Source organism: Octopus sinensis, linkage group LG12 (genome assembly GCF_006345805.1).
Source record: "Octopus sinensis linkage group LG12, ASM634580v1, whole genome shotgun sequence".
NCBI lineage: Eukaryota > Metazoa > Mollusca > Cephalopoda > Octopoda > Octopodidae > Octopus > Octopus sinensis.
The window spans coordinates 49,718,916-49,736,002 of NC_043008.1; the positions used below are offsets into that span (position 1 = coordinate 49,718,916).

At 35.8% G+C, this 17,087-nt stretch overlaps 1 protein-coding gene across 4 annotated transcripts in view; it reads right to left on the reverse strand.

Annotated features, from left to right (window-relative positions):
- LOC115217968 overlaps nucleotides 1-17,087 on the reverse strand; it is a 40,385-nt gene that overhangs the window by 19,670 nt on the left and 3,628 nt on the right. For all 4 annotated transcript variants that reach the window (XM_029787697.2, XM_036507924.1, XM_029787695.2 and 1 more), the window contains exons 2-4: nucleotides 13,754-13,973; nucleotides 10,122-10,318; nucleotides 5,830-5,917 (exon numbers count right to left, since the gene is read on the reverse strand). In XM_029787697.2, coding sequence (XP_029643557.1) covers nucleotides 5,830-5,917; nucleotides 10,122-10,318; nucleotides 13,754-13,808 — 340 coding nt within the window. In that variant the 5' untranslated portion in view covers nucleotides 13,809-13,973. The remainder of the gene's footprint in view (nucleotides 1-5,829; nucleotides 5,918-10,121; nucleotides 10,319-13,753; nucleotides 13,974-17,087) is intronic.

Here is a 17,087-nt window from a genome sequence, read left to right on the forward strand (position 1 = left end):
GCTGGTAGCACATAAAAGCACCCACTACACTCCTAGAGTGGCTGGCATTAGGAACGGCATCCAGCTGTTGAAATTCTGTCAGATCAGATTGCAGCCGGGTGTAGCCATCTGGCTCACAAGCCCTCAGTCAAATCGTCTAACCCATGCCAGCATAGAAAGTGGTCGTTAAACAATGATGATGATGATGATGAACGGCGAACTATATATGTAAAGAAGGTTAATGTCTTATAACAGGTCTTCCCAAATTTTATTAAACTGTAACCCCTTTTCTTTCATTAACACTTCATCATACCCCTTTCTATGATTCAATGCTCTCTTGCTAAGATTTAACCACCCCATCTTTAATGTACATATACTTAATATTAAGCTAGACTAATAAAGCTCCAAATAGATTTATGGTCAAAGGTGATTACTTGAACTTTTAGTACATCACTTCAGTCACACTTGTATAATAATAATAATATTGTGTACAGTGCTCAGGTGCACTACAACTCATCTAAAGTGTATATATAATCAGGTGTAGTTTCGGCGGATTTCGGAAAGCATGAGGGCCTTAAAAGATGCAGTGTCATGGCAGTCAACAACTGACGCAGGCAGTTTATTCCATGCTTCAGCAACTCTGAGCGTGAAAAAATGTTTCCGAAAGTCATGGGAGCTGTATTGTTTTCTGACTTTGTAGGCATGTCCACGTGTGTTAGACACATGAAGATCAAAAAGGTGTTCAGTGTTGTTGTTGGTGAGGTGGTTGATAACTTTGTGGGTGTTTACCAAGTCCGTCGCCAAACGCCGGAGCTTCAGTGAATCCATGCCCAGGGAAACAAGGCGCTCAGAATATGGTAGGTGTCTGATGGAGGGTATGCGTTTGGTTGCACGTCTCTGGACAGATTCCAGGAGGTCAATGTTCTGTGCAAGATAGGGGTTCCAAACTGATGATGCGAATTCCAAGTGTGGTCGTACCATAGCTGTATACAGTTTTAAATAGATGGCTGGAGAGCGGCTAACAAAAGACCTGCTGAGTGATGCCAAGACACCCTCGGCCTTCCTGACAATCTTAGAGATATGCTTTGACCAACGCAAATCACTGCTGACAGTGATGCCTAGGTCACGCTCGCAAGAGGATTTCTTGATATCAGTGTTGTGGAGGGAGTAAGTGAACGCAGGGTTTTTTCTCCCAAAATGCATGGTGGTACACTTGTCCACAGCCAGTTTCAGTTGCCAGTCTGTGATCCATTGCTGCATTGTGTCTAGGTCTGATTGCAGGAAAGAGTTGTAGACATCAGGATCTGTCCTCTTGATTTCAAGGTACAGCTTGATGTCGTCTGCATATTTCAATACTATGGCATTCTTTAAATTGGCATCTATGTCGTTAATGTATGCCACAAACAAGAGGGGACCAAGGACAGATCCCTGTGGTACACCCGATGACATCTCATATGGTGTAGAGTGCTGTCCTAGAACTGTGACTACCTCCTTTCGGCTGAGGATGAAGGATTTCAACCAGTTAAAAAGGTCATCCCCAACACCCATTGCAGAGAGTTTCACCATAAGCCTTTTGTGTGGCACAGAGTTGAAAGCCTTAGCAAAGTCAAGGTAGACAACATCCACCCATGAGCCACTGTCAGTAATCTGAGTAATGTCCTCAAGGAACTCGACAAGCTGGTCACTGCAGCTGGAGTTAGGGACAAATCCATATTGTGAGGGTTGGATGAGACTGTGAGAGCTCCAGAAGTTCCAGAGTGTTTCTCTGACACACGATTCCATCAGTTTTGCAATACAGCTAGTGAGACTGACTGGGCGATAGTTGACAGGTGATGTGCGGTCGCCCTTTTTGAACAGAGGAATGACACTGGCAGTTTTCCACTGCTCCGGAGTAGCACCATTGTTGAGACAGTACTGGAAGAAAATAGAAAGCTGGTGTAAAAGGAAGTGCCTGCCACGTTTGAGAAGCAGGTATGTAACTCCATCGAGACCAGGGGAGGCATAGTTGCGCTTATTTTGAAGGTGACGTCGCAGCATTGCAGGTGTAAATTCCATAGTTGTTATGGAGTTTGCTGTTAGTGATGGTGAAGATGGTACATTTTGACTTTCAACAGTGAATATGTTTGCATAGTACTCGGCAATGAGTTCTGCGCATTCCTTGGGGTCGTCAGTGATCTGGTTTGTGTGAGGGTTGCGAAGAGGGCCCACTGGAGAGTGAGGTCTCTGCTTTGAGTGCATATTTCCAGAAAACCTTGCTGTCAGGATTGGCTGCTATGCACTGTTCAAATTCAAGCACTGCTTTTTTTGTCACTTGCTTGCTTGAGATGGTTGGAGGATTTATTCCGCTTCTTCCTGTTGGTGTCTGATTTATGCAACCTGTATTCCCGTTCAGCAGTCCGACGTTCCCTCCTGGCAAGTCGGACCGCTGAAGTTTCCCAAATTGCCCTTTTGGGGCGGTTCTTCTTTTTTGTTTACGTGGCACAGATGCTGCACATGCTGCCCATATTGAGTCCAGGATACTGGAGTATAGTATTCACATCTCCAGAGTTGTAGAATTCACGCCAGTTTGGGTGCTGTAGTTCAGTGTGGTACAGGTTCCAATCTGCTCTCTTCCAATCGAAGGAAGCAGATTGTAGATGGTTCAGGTTTTCGTTGCCCGCAAGAGCCAGATTGGCGATGATCATAGCATGATCAGAGTCACCTAGAGGTTCCTCCGTAGTGCAATTGATAACCGCTTCAGGAGTTGTGGTGAAGAGCAGGTCCAAGGTGTTGTCGCCTCTTGTTGGAGAGGTGACTACTTGTGACCAGTTTGAGTCCAGCACAAGCTCAACAAAATCGTTTGCACTCTGTGGCCAATGGAAGGTCTCCCAATCGATCTCAGGATGATTGAAATCGCCTGCAATAAACACATAAGTGGCTGTTTTCCTGGCAGCAGCTCGGAGGACATTGCAAAGCTGTGTGTCCCGATGGTAACTTGGGGGACGATAAACAACGCCAAGCAGGAGTGTTGACATGGTCATACACACGTCACAAAAAAAAACTTCTTGTGATTCGTTCAAATCGGCACAAGGAATTACCAAAAAATTTGAACGAACGTAGACCATCACACCACCACCACGGCGGTTAGTGCGGTCCTTACGGAAGAGGTTGTACCCCGTAATGTTGAAAACCCCATCACAGAGTAAGGAATGCGCCCATGTTTCCGTGACAGTGATGAAGTCAGGGTCAACACTTCTGACGTAGGCGTTGAACAAATGTATTTTGTTGCATAAACTGCGAGCATTTAAGGACAACAATTTGTACCCTGCTCGCAGTTTATGATGGTGTGTAGAGGATGGCAGGTTGTTCTGGCTTAGTTTCCCTGAGTTGCTGTAGTCTTTTTAGTTATTGTGGGTAGAGAGCACTCAGACCAGCTGGTATCTCTCTTCCACGTTTCAGCAGTCTTGACAAATCTCCAGATTTGTCCATCTTCCCGAAGACTGAAGCTTTCCTGTAGAGCTGAGTTCCTATTCAGGGAAGCCACTAAAATAATGAAATTATTGTATACAGTGCTCAGGTGCACCGCAACTTGTCAGAAAGTGCATATAAAGTACATGCAGTAATGTAAAAATGTCTGGAAAGTGAACAATGTATGAGTCAGATACATGCTTGTGTGTGTATGGAGGGCAGAAAATCAGGTGTAGTGTTGGCAAATATCAGATAGCATGGAAATTTTGAAGGATGCAGTGCTCTGACAACTAACAACTGATGCTGGCAGTTTGTTCCATGCTTCAGCAACTCTCAGCGTGAAAAAATGTTTCCTGAAGTCATGGGAGCTGTGCTGTTTTCTGACTTTGTAAATATGTCCACAGGTATTAGACAGGTGGAGTTTGAAAAGGTGCTCAGAGTTATTGTTTGTTCTTATTCATTATGTCACATATATACTGATGTAGCTACCAGTTTCTAGTAATAGTTTCTATATATTCACAAGCACATATGCTGTTTTCCCAGCAACATGCAAGTTTACATATGTCTAGTTATAGATGTGAATAAATCATGTGATTAACAAACAGCCAGGGCATTACATATTGCTACAAGTGCAGTAGCTGTCTTTATTTCATGTATGGAAATACTCAAAATTTTGAGAATATCTTTTAAATTGAATTTAAGTTTACTGTTTATAAATTTCATGCCATAGATAGTATATAATCAGTTTTGTTTAATTATTCATTTAATTTCATAGTCTTTTAATATTGTTGATTTGTTCTTGTTATTGTCATCATTATGATTGTGAACAACAAGTAGTTTCTAATAATTACATATCTAAAATTATTTTAAGATTTAATATTTAAATATGAAACAAAGATTAAAAAAACTGTAAAGATGTATCTATTGCTCCTTCCTATTGTCCCCTTGCCCCAGTGGCCATATAAATTTTCACACACTTCAAGGTCAGTATCACCTACTTTGTGAAACACTGCCTCATTGTATTGAAACATGGGTGGTGAATGCAGAAGATTTTTATAGAGTAGAATGCTAACATTTACTCAAAAAGGTTTCCATTAAACAGGAATTTCTTGTGCAACATTAAATAATAAAAAAAGACTGGAAATAAAAATAAAGCATATGAGAAGGATAAGTTGTGCAGAAATATGGAAGCATTAAATTACCTGGACAGTCAAAATGATAATGTCTACAGACTAATCTGTTCTTTAGGACATTCTTCTAATATAGAGAAAATAGTTTTAAATAATTTCAACCATTGTAATTTATGAATTAAAAAATTAACTTCTGTCAACTGGTTAATCAGGCTAGAGTAAACTATTCTATGCTGATGAGGTCTAATAGACTGAAATATGCCCATAGTTATCCTTTGTTTCAATTTTGGATGAGGTGCTCCTATATTATGTACATTAACTTTGAGTATTCATCTAATTTTTTGAAATTATTTCACCTTTTCTTTGAATGTTATTAACAATTACTATAGAATTTTATTTTCTCTTCAGTTTAGTGTGAAATTTTCACTTAATTTAGAATATTCTACATGAAATTCAGTATATCATCTTTATAATTTATTTTATATAAATCCATGCCATGGGTCCATTTGTGTTATCAACCTTAGCTCATATTTTTTATTTAATTATAGAAAATATACCAGCCTAAAATTATTTGTAACTGTTTTTACATATTAAAAACATTGTAACTTGGAGTAACTAAGCTATACCAATGCCTAACAGACAGAACACTCATCGTTGCACTTCTCACCTGCAAATTAGTTTGAAAAATTAATTCTAAATTTTAAAAAATGATCTCCCCTTTTCCTTGAGAGTTGCCAACAATTGCAACTAGATTTTCATTTTCTTCCCCTACATAAAAAGGAAATTTCAATTAATTAAGAATTGTTTGTATGCATCAGGTAGTGTATCAACCCTTAGATTATACAATGTTTTAAACTCAGAACAATCTTTTTATATCCATTTTCATGTGTCAACATTGATTGGAAAAGTTGTCGAAAATTTCACTAATGACATGTGATTGACTGGAGATATTGATTTTACTGCTGTTTTTCTTTCTTCTGCTGACTACACAACTGTGGATTGAACCACTAAATGTAGAATAATGTGTCTTTCCTAGGGATTGAATAGCAACAATAAAATTTGAACTGATAATATTGATCTTTGTTGTTGAGCATATTAATCTTACAATTATTATGCTTCTTTGGGTGTGGGTGTGTGGGGTGTGGAGGGATGTGGTCTGTGTGTGTGTGTGTGTGTGTATGTGTGTGTGCTGTATACATGGATTTTAAAGATGAATGCAAGAAAAAGAAAGAAAAAAGAAAAGAATAAAATCATTTTTAAAGGAAAATCTTACATCTTTCTAATTCAGAATCAACTGTTGAACAATCTGCCTGGCACTTAGCAACATACATTTCATGAAGATGGTGATTTTGAACAAATGCCTAAAACAGAATGATTCAGCAAAGTTAACAACAGAGCAATATTTAAAATAATTTGATGATGATGATAACAATGGTGATCATGATGACTATCACGATGATGATGATCATCATTATCATCATCATGATCATGAGGTTATTCATGACAATGACAGTAAAACTTTTATAGTGTACAGCTTGTATTATGTTTCTCAATCCAAGATTGCTTTGAAGCTGTGTACACACACGTGCACACATTCATATATGAATATGTATACATATGTGTGTGTGTTTGTGTGTGTGTGTGCATGTGTGTGTATATGTGTGTACTCATGTATAAGTATTTATACACACACATATGCATGAATATACGTATATGTGTGTTAATGTTTCTCTATGTCTATGTTTATGTAAGGTCCTATATTTTTGTGTGCGTGTGTACATTGTTATGCAAGTATATGTATGTGCATATACATCTCTCTATATATATGTTTATGTATGTATATATATGTCCGGAGGTGGTTAGTGTTTGTATGTATGTGTGTATGTTTGTAATTAAACATTCCCTATTTAAACAGTGAATAACAAACTCTAAAATAACAGTTTGAAAACCACTTTTATCATTATCTGGTCACAGAAGCCTCCCTATAATTTTAGGCGCAGGTGTGGCTATGTGGTAAGAAGGTTGCTTCCCAACCACATGGTTCTGGGTTCAGTCCCACTGTGTGGCATCTTGGGCAAGTGTCTTCTACTATAGCCGAGGGCTGACCAAATGTTTGTTTGTGGATCTGGTGGACAAAAACTGGTATAAGTCTGTCATGTATATATATATATATATATATATAATATATATATATATATATAGATATAGATATATATATATATACATATATATATATATATATATATATATATATATATATATATACATGTATATATATATATATATTTGCGGATCTGGTAGACAAAAACTGGAATAAGTCCGTCATGTATATATATATATATATACATGTATATATATATACATGTATATATATATATATATACATACATACACACACACACACACATATATATATATATATATATCTTATTATAAAAGGCAGATTTTATCTGCCTCCCTTTGTAACTTATAGAAATCTACAATATAGGATTTCTTCAATTACAATTTAGTTAGCATTTTTAAGAGTAGAATGCATCGGGTCATGCCAGGTCCAGTTTTTAAAATTTAAACTCCAATTAAGCAAAATTTACAGAAAACTCACATTCTGGTGTGTATGTCAAATGCTTTTCTTAATGTGGTTTACACCACACGCACACGCACACACACAGTGTGCAACGAATAAAATGAAAGTAAATAGCGACAGAGTGATTTGAGGAAGACTAAACAGAAAGTATTTAAACCACTACTCAAAAAATAAAAAAACACAGCAAACAGAAACAAATAAATACATAACGATTTACTCCTCACACAATTTCTTCAATTAGAGTTTACCTAAGATTTTTGAAAGTACTCCATTCGGTCATGCCATAATATATTTCTTTCAATTTCACAAAATTAAGACAAAATTCGAGAAAACTCAATATTTTAACATTTCACTCTGAAAGCATTGGCACAGGAGTGGCTGTGTGGTATGTAGCTTGCTAACCAGCCACATGGTTCCGGGTTCAGTCCCTCTGCGTGGCATCTTGGGCAAGTGTCTTCTGCTATAGCCCCGGGCCGACCAATGCCTTGTGGGTGGATTTGGTAGACGGAAACTGAAAGAAGCCTGTCGTATATATGTATATATATATAAGTGTGTGTGTATATGTTTGTGTGTCTGTAGTTTGTCCCCCTAGCATTGCTTGACAACCGATGCTGGTGTGTTTACGTCCCCGTCACTTAGCGGTTCGGCAAAAGAGACTGATAGAATAAGTACTGGGCTTACAAAGAATAAGTCCCGGGGTCGATTTGCTCGACTAAAGGCGGTGCTCCAGCATGGCCGCAGTCAAATGACTGAAACAAGTAAAAGAGTAAAAGAGTAAAGTACATGTGTGCATGCGTGAGTGTGTGTGTGTGTGTGTGTTTGATGGGTTGTGCGACACAGAAAGTGTGGTGTGTAAGTGAAGTGCTTTTGTTAGTGTGTGTAAAGAGACAGACAGAGTGAAAGACAGAAATAACTGAACTTTTTTTATTCACTTTTTGTAGTGAGTGACTGAGAGAGAAAAGAGAGAGAGAGGTTATGTATGCATATATGTATGTATGGCTTCAGTGACACACACACAAAAACACATACCTACGTACACCTAAAGCACGCACACACACACACACACAAGCGGAGCGCGAACTTCAAAATTTTGGTAGTATTAATTTGCGAGCGTACTTCTAAGCGTGCGTAATTGAAAGTTTTTACTATGATATCATCACGTGCGAAAAAATTCGAAGGGTTTTGAACAATTGAGATACACATGTCACACCTGTATTGAAACCATTGCTAAGCTGCCGTAATTGCTTAATTAAGACTTTGTTTAAATTGAAAGGGGCAAATATGTGACGAGGTTGAAAAAAAATACCCCAGAAAAAAAAATGTACTGCTGGTATTTATATAATTCACTACTATTTTGCTACAATGTCATGAAAAAGAAAAAATTTAGGTATGTAAATCGAATTCGCCACTCCCTTTTCCCCGTTCGCGTTTGTGTAAAAAAAATTATTATTGAAGTTTTAAAAATTATTTACTTTGTTCAAAAAATATTAATATTAATTAATTTTCAAGAATTATTTAATTTTATTCTGTAAAATAGTAATTAAATCATTTATCTATAAATCCGCGAGGTTGTTACTCAGGCACCTAGAATGGTAACCTTCAACTAACACTATCTCCTCCGAGACCCTGCGGCGCAAGTTGACCAAAATTGAGAGTATGGTAGAAGAAGGGTTGCTCTTCCTTCCGTAGAACATAAAATTCAAATCGGACCATGTTAACACCAAAAATTATTTACATCAAAAAGATGCTTTTTTCTATGAAAATCCCTATTTTTTACGATTTTTTCACTGCTGTGTTGCCACTTTTCGGTGTATTTCGACCAGAAAAATGTTCACAAAATTTTTAATTTTCAAAATTACAATTCCAGCGGGTTGAAACAAACCCGAGCAACGCCGGGCGATACTGCTAGTATATATATATATATATATAATATATATATATATATATATATATATATATATATATATATATATATATATATATATATATATATATATATATATATACATACACACACACACACACACACACCACACACACACACACACCACACACACACATATATATATATATATATATATATATAATATATATATATATATGTATATATGGACTGATAATATTGATCTTTGTTGTTGAGCATATTAATCTTACAATTGTTATGCCTCTTTGTGTGTATGTGCGTGTTGGGGGTATGTACGTGTGCTGTATACAAGGATTTTAAAGATGAATGCAAGAAAAAGAAAGAAAAAAGAAAAGAATAAAATCATTTTTAAAGGAAAATATATGTATATATATATATGTATGTGTGTTTGTGTTTGTTTGTCCCCACCACCATTGCTTGACAACTGTTGTTGTGCATTTACATCGCTATAAACTAGCAGGTTGGCAGAAGAGACCAACAGAATAAGAACCAAGCTTACAAAGAAAAATTCCAGGAGTCAATTTCTTCAACTAAAAGCTGATTCTCCAGCATGGCCATAGTCAATTTAAACAAAGTCTTAATTAAGCAATTACGGCAGCTTAGCAATGGTTTCAATACAGGCGTGACATGTGTATCTCAATTGTTCAAAACCCTTCGAATTTTTTCGCACGTGATGATGCATATAGCTTTTATTGCATAGTTCAGAGATAAAACTTATACAAAGGGCATTAAGTTCAATTCCTTATAGATGAAAACTTTCAAGCTCTTTGCATCCAAGTTTATATTCAAATATACTGAATACCTGCAAAGAAAGCCAACTGTTACATAACTTTTGCTTTTCTGAAACAGCTGTCAAGTGAAGACATTACATAATTTCTTTATGTTTTTCTTTTTTTAGAATGTGTGCTATGCTATTGGTGTTATAAAATACCAGTTTAATCTTATTTCATTTAAAATAGAATAAATTTTGATAAAATAGGTATATTAGTGTGTGTGTGTGTGTATGTGTGCATGTGCATGCATATGTGTGTATGTGTGTGTGTTTTAATTTACTTACCTTATAAGCCTTAGGGTAAGGTAGCTTAATATAACTTGGTTTTACTTCATCATTCAATTTAAATGTAATTTCAAAACATTTAGGATCTTTTGAAGCTGCCACTTCTCTTATGAATACCTTGTTAAGAATCATGCGAACTGAAGTGCGATACACCACAGTATGACAAGCTTTTACATCCCATATTGTGGCATGAGTATCTGGCAAATAGAAAAAAGGGAAACAAATTTATCTTTGTAACATCTAAAAACTTTTACAATACAATGTGAATAGTTAGTCAACTGTTCTATTCCAATATTCAGTTATTGGTTTCAATCAGATGCTGTGGCCGAGCTGGTGCACCAGTCTAGTTATTCAAAGAAAACTAGTAAAGAACATGGAAATTGTTTTTGAAAATAACATGAGAATATGAATAATCATGTAAATTTGGATTCTTTACTAATTTTTTCTAAAGAAAATTTTCTTTTCCCTTTTTGCATGTTTTTTTCATGAATCAAACTTAAATTTGAATCTAGGTAATTTTTTTAACAACATCCACTCTAATTTCATGACTGAGTGGTTGATGTTAAAGCAGCAGAAAGAGTTACTTAATCACTATGGTCAAAATTTGTCTACCATTGTCTTTTACATTTCAATGTCCTTTAGATCAATGCTAAAATGCAAAAAGAAAAATAAGAGAGAGAGAAGTCAAAAAGCTCTCAACAAAAGAATAATTTCTCAAATGAAACTTCACCACCTCTACATCATTATTATCCTTGCCATCATCATCCTCGTAACCACCACCACTACCACCATAATCATCATCATCATCATCACCACCACCACCATAGCCATCATATGGATGGATGAATGGATGGATGGATGGAAAAGTGTTAAAGGTTTCTGTACAAATGTTATATAAATTTTTAAAATGGGTAAAAATGCACAGTTACATTAGGAGAAATATGGTAATATTTCATGACAAATTTAATTCATTTAAATCTATCCAATGTTATTAACTTACATAACTGGTTTTATCCATTGTAGTTGTGGATTTATAAAGTGAAAGTAGCTATAGTGTTTGCAATATAAAGGGTTAGAGTTTTGTAACTGGACACACAACTAGGGTAACAAGATAAAACACAAAATATGAAAGGATATGGCCTTTAGACTGTAAGGTTAGGAAGGGTACATTAGAAATTTGAGTGACAAGATAGGATTTTTAAATGAAGGACTGCCCTAGAGAGATTGATAGGCAGATACATGGAGAGAATCAGCAATATAGGTAGATAGATTAATAATTATTCTTTCATGTAAGACAAGGAGTGGTTAGTTGAACTTTGGTTTCAGGCTTGTCAAAAATATTTCAAAGTGCCTTCTTTAGTAATCCATCATGATTACTAGCAACAATAACCAAATAGCCCTTATATTTTGGAGTGCCTACTTTGGTAATCCATCAAGATTACTAGCAACAACAACCAAATAGCCCTTATATTTTGGAGTGCCTACTTTGGTAATCCATCAAGATTACTAGCAACAACAACCAAATAGCCCTTATGATAAATACAAAGACACAAACATAGATACACACGTTCATATTTACTCATACACACATACATATATTCTCATACACACACACATACATAATGACTTGCACCCATGCACACATGAGTTAATGGTAGATTGTATATATCAAAAACTATGTGAATATATGTGTGTGTGCGCGTGTGCATGTGTGTCCATACAAGTGTATCCTAAGTTGCCTGAAATTGTTTGTCAATTATTCCAGCAAGGCTTTTATTTCATAATAAATTTTCTTCCTTTATTTGTTCATAGATGTTACATGGTAGAATCTGAGCATTTGTAAAATGGAAAAATCTTTAAATTGGGTGGTTCCATTTCAGTATAAGTTACTATGTGTTCCTGTTTCTTTCTTTCTTTTTTTCTCCCCTTATTTCTTGCTTGTGCATCATCAATTGTCCACAAAGTGATAATCCCATCAGTCTGATGCAGTTTCTACAGTTTGTTATGGCATAAATTGAGTATAAGAAGTTGCAAGAGAAATTTTATTTTACTTTGAAGACATGTCTGTGCTTAAATTTGAATTCCAAGCTATCATTTAAGTACAGACATGTACCACAGTTCAGGCTACCACATTTAGAAATCATGGGGTTGGGCAATTGTTTGAAAAGCTTTGCTGAAAGTTAGAATATTCTTGTAAGTCTTTGGTTACCTTTTGTTTTCAATAACAAATTGATTTTCTAGTAATTTTTCCATGTTTTGATTTTCAAGGTTCGTTGTTTTGTATGTAGTTAAATATTTCACAATTTCTTGGTTTAAATGTAGAGACATAAAGTAAAACATTTTGTGAGGGGCTTTACTTTTTACTTTTCTAAGAAAATGGAGATATAAACATTTTTACTCTTTCTATTCCATTCACAATAAGATTGAATGGAAATGCTCTTTCAATTAGTATTTCTTTCAGCTCTTCCAGTCTGTGTAAATGGCTCATGCTGGTTTACCATATGCCACATGGTCATGGCAGATGAGAAGGTATCTCACGTAGATAGAAACTGACTGGGACTATGTTCAACTGGTCACCCAAGAGGACCCAGAAATATACTGATAAATGCTAAATAAAGCAGCATGCTGCAACAGCACTTTCCCTCACACTTGATCTGGCCTTTCAGACTTTGATTATGTTTTTTTAACATTTGACACAATCGTGCAAATCCTTTCTGCTAAGTTGGAGGGAATGTTTGTTTTTCTTTTTCTTATGTTTAGAATGAAGGATATAAGAAGATATTGTTTGGAATCCATGGTTTTTGTAAAATTTGACCATTTTACAAATGTTCAGACTCTACCACAGAACAATACAAAATGAATAAAAAAACCCTGCTTGAATGCATGACAAACAATTTCTTAGACATGGATGTGTGATTTCAGACACACTTCCATGGACTAACACACCCGTATTCATATAGTATTTAGATATAGCATTATACTATTAACCTCTGTGTGTGTGTGTGTGTGTGTGTGCATCTTAATATGTAAAAGAAAACACTTTTTTTTTAAAGGTACCTAAGGACCATTTGGTGACATTAAAGTGAGAGGAGGTTGAAGTCTGTAATAGGAATGCTCTCTCTGATGGATTCCTACTTTCTATCTCTCTACCAATTATGATGTTTTAACTGAGATCACTTTCACATTTATGTTACTATATTTATGTTGCCTTTGTCTATTTATATTGAAAATAATGAAGAATTCAGTAAAATAATGTAGTTATTTTCAAGCTTATGTTTTAAACTCAAATTAACATGAAATTTAGATGCCAGGTTTTAATTTCAAGTACTTTAAAACAGGTAGTTACTATCATATAATCAGGTGCAATCTCAGGTGGTTTGCTTTTAAGAAAGTTTGAACCAAGTAATAGATGAAGTCCACCACCCAAGAATAGGAACAAAAATGAACTCTACAAGCAGCTTCTACAAATCTCCACATATGAAGTTCCACTCCACAGTCTCTAGTCAGCCTGAGACTACTGTGTAAGACAGTAATCCAAGGTACCATACAACAGAAAGTGTCCTGAAAACAAACTTTTTGATCAAACACAGCCATGATTGCACAAATAAATATAAAAAACAAAGAGGACTTACTTGTAAAATGGATTAATATGAAGACTAACATACTTGAAAATGATAGCAGTAACATGGTGGTAGATGGAATGAAGTGAGTATTCTTAACAAATAGTGGTTTTCCTTCTATTTCTTTGAAGATCTTTTGTAAACAAAGTTGATTAGAATTTCTATATCAAATGTTCTTAATGATGGGTATTATTAATTTCTTTACTTTCATCTGTTGAACTGTATTTACAAACTGTAAAGGAGAAAACAGAATAAATTATAGCCTTTTGTCAGTTGATATTTCAATCCTATAATCCTTTCATATATAGACACATATCCTGAAATTTGGGGAGAAGGGACTACTTGATTACATTGATCCCAGTGCACTATTGGTAGTTCAATGGAGTAAGATAAACAAGACCGTTAAATGGGATAAGATAAATAAATAAATGAATGAAAAAATGGTATATGTGGCACAACATATGAAGTTCCACTCCACAGTCTTTAGTCAACCTGCTTTATTACCAAATATGATAAATATTTTTAGCCTATCAATGGCAATACCATACAACATTGGAAACAGAAACAGCTGTTAGATGGGATGCAGTCTATCTATATGGTATTAATAAGTAATAATCTATGTAAGTCAAATTTTGATTCCTGATAAACTCCTGTTTATCCTTGTCTTTACCTGTAGTTTATGAGAATAATATGCTTGCATATGTATGCCCATGGTTAAACATAGGTAATGTACCAGTTATATAATGGATACTTTTATCCTTTAGATGGTTATTTTAACCTCTAACCCAGCAAATTTTATATATTCCCAATACACTCACAGAGTGGTTGGCGTTAGGAAGGGCATCCAGCTGTAGAAGCACTGCCAGATCAGACTGGAGCCTGGTGAAGCCTCCTGGCTTTCCAGACCCTGGTTGAACCGTCCAACCCATGCTAGCATGGAAAACGGAAGTTAAACGATGATGATGATGATGATGATGATGATGATAATATATATATACATATATATATTAAATTCTCTTCAACCCAAACACCACCTCTCTTTCTCACTCTCTCTCTCTCTCTCTCACTATATATATAGTGAGAGAGGTGGTATTTGGACTAAAGAGGATTTCTTTTATATCTTTCCCAGGAACAGCTTCATGTATTGATGAACAGTCAATCAGTCAATGGCATTGGAGAGTATAAAGATTAAAGTTGTAGTTGAGAAAAAGTCAGCAGACATGGCAGACTAGAAGCCACCTGAATATTGGCCAAAAGTTATCTGTATCGTGATGATTCATTCCTGGTATCAAAATGCTAATGTAGCAGTGATTTGAAACCCAACCACTAAATAACCAGTTAGTCATCACGACTGAGTCACAATAGTTTCACATGATCAGTCTATTAAGCAATCAATCACCTTCAAGTTGTGACATGGTTTAGTCTTCTAGAATATTCATCTTGTCACCTATAAAAAATTGCTATGGTATGAAACTCTTTGCAGCTGAGTGACATATGCCTCCATTCTTGCCATCTGATGTTTCCAGACATTTGCACAGACAACTCCAGGTTCTTGGACAGACCAAACTGAACATTCACACAATGTTTTATAAGGAACTTCTTCAAATGCTTTATTCTTCTTTCCCAGTCTGTAATTATTAATGTTGTTAGTTGTAAATATCCCATGGTGATCACCTTTGTGTGCAATGGTGACTATTTCAGTTAAAATTTCATGGGTTTTGCTTCAATTATTCATGCAACCAACGAAATAGATCTTCATTCACCAACTCATCTATATCGATCACCAACTACACATGGTGACACCAACATCATGACTGTTGCTCAATGTTCTGTAAACACTGTAAAGGCTGTAAGATGTGACATGGTCAGCTGCAATGGAGTGTACAAAAGTGTGGCCAACAGGAAGGGACACAGCAGGCATTCTGACTGCATCTGATTGCCCTCATCTTTGAACAGGGCCTTAGGCTCAATTTGGATGCCTGTATGAAGCTGTTGAAAACTGTGATCAAACTGATGAGGCTTGCTGCTGGAAGACCATGTGTATAGCAGCAGGATTCGACACTTTGCCATATTTCTGAAAAGAGAAGTGGTTGCTGGAGAATTTCTACAACTTTACCAGCTCCAATTTCTGGCTTCCTAATTCACTTGATTGTACTCCCATGGATTACTATGTGTGGGGTTTAGTTGAGAAAGACACCAACCACTCTGCCACCAGTACTAAGGCCAACTTGGTGGCCAAGATCAAAGAAATGTTTGAAGAGCTTCCCAGGGACACAGTGAAGAACACATGCACTAGGTTCCAGAGCTGTCTTCAGACCATTGTGGAAGCTGAGAGCTGCTACTTTGCATAAATTATCATCTCTCAGCCATAACCTAGTTAATGTTTTTTTAAAATTTATTTAAATACTTTTATTTTGGGATGGGATATAATGTTTTCTTTTCTCTCAGTACTAACATCCTGTATCATCATCATCATCATTTAATGTCTGTGTTCCATGTTACCATGGGTGGAACATATATATTTATATACATACACACTCACACATACACGCACCTAGAGAGACAGACAGGCAGGCAGACAGATCGATCAATTGATAGATAGATCTATATATATATATATATATATATATATATATTATATATATATATATATTATATATATATATATTGATCAAAATAAAAACATGATGCGAAGGATTCAGCGGTACATATGTTTCGGGCCTTTATTAGACAGATTTATAACAATGCATAATGTATGTCTGTGGCCTTCTTCAGCCGCGCACAACAGCTTCCACAAGGACATGTGTTACATCAAAAATTCTTGGTTGGGGATGCAAATCCTCCCATTCGCGTACGACATAATGCGGCAGCAGCATAGAATTGAAGCGTCCATCTCTTATCCATTTTTCCTCATCCTACATTGAGAGAAGAAAGAGATGGACGCTTCAATTCTATGCTGCTGCCTCATTATGTCGTACGCGAATGGGAGGATTTGCATCCCCAACCAAGAATTTTTGATGTAACACATGTCCTTGTGGAAGCTGTTGTGCGCGGCTGAAGAAGGCCACAGACATACATTATGCATTGTTATAAATCTGTCTAATAAAGGCCCAAAACATATGTACCGCTGAATCCTTCGCATCATGTTTTTATTTTGATCAATTTACTCCACCACCTACACCACCAAACGGTATACACAGGTGCTTATAATTATCAAGTACTCACCCCAAATTTCTATATATATATATATATATATATATATATACAATATGTAGTAAGAAGAGAAAAATGTGGATTTAAAAATCCAGGCAAATACCAATAAAGCACTCAGTTTTAAATGAATTTG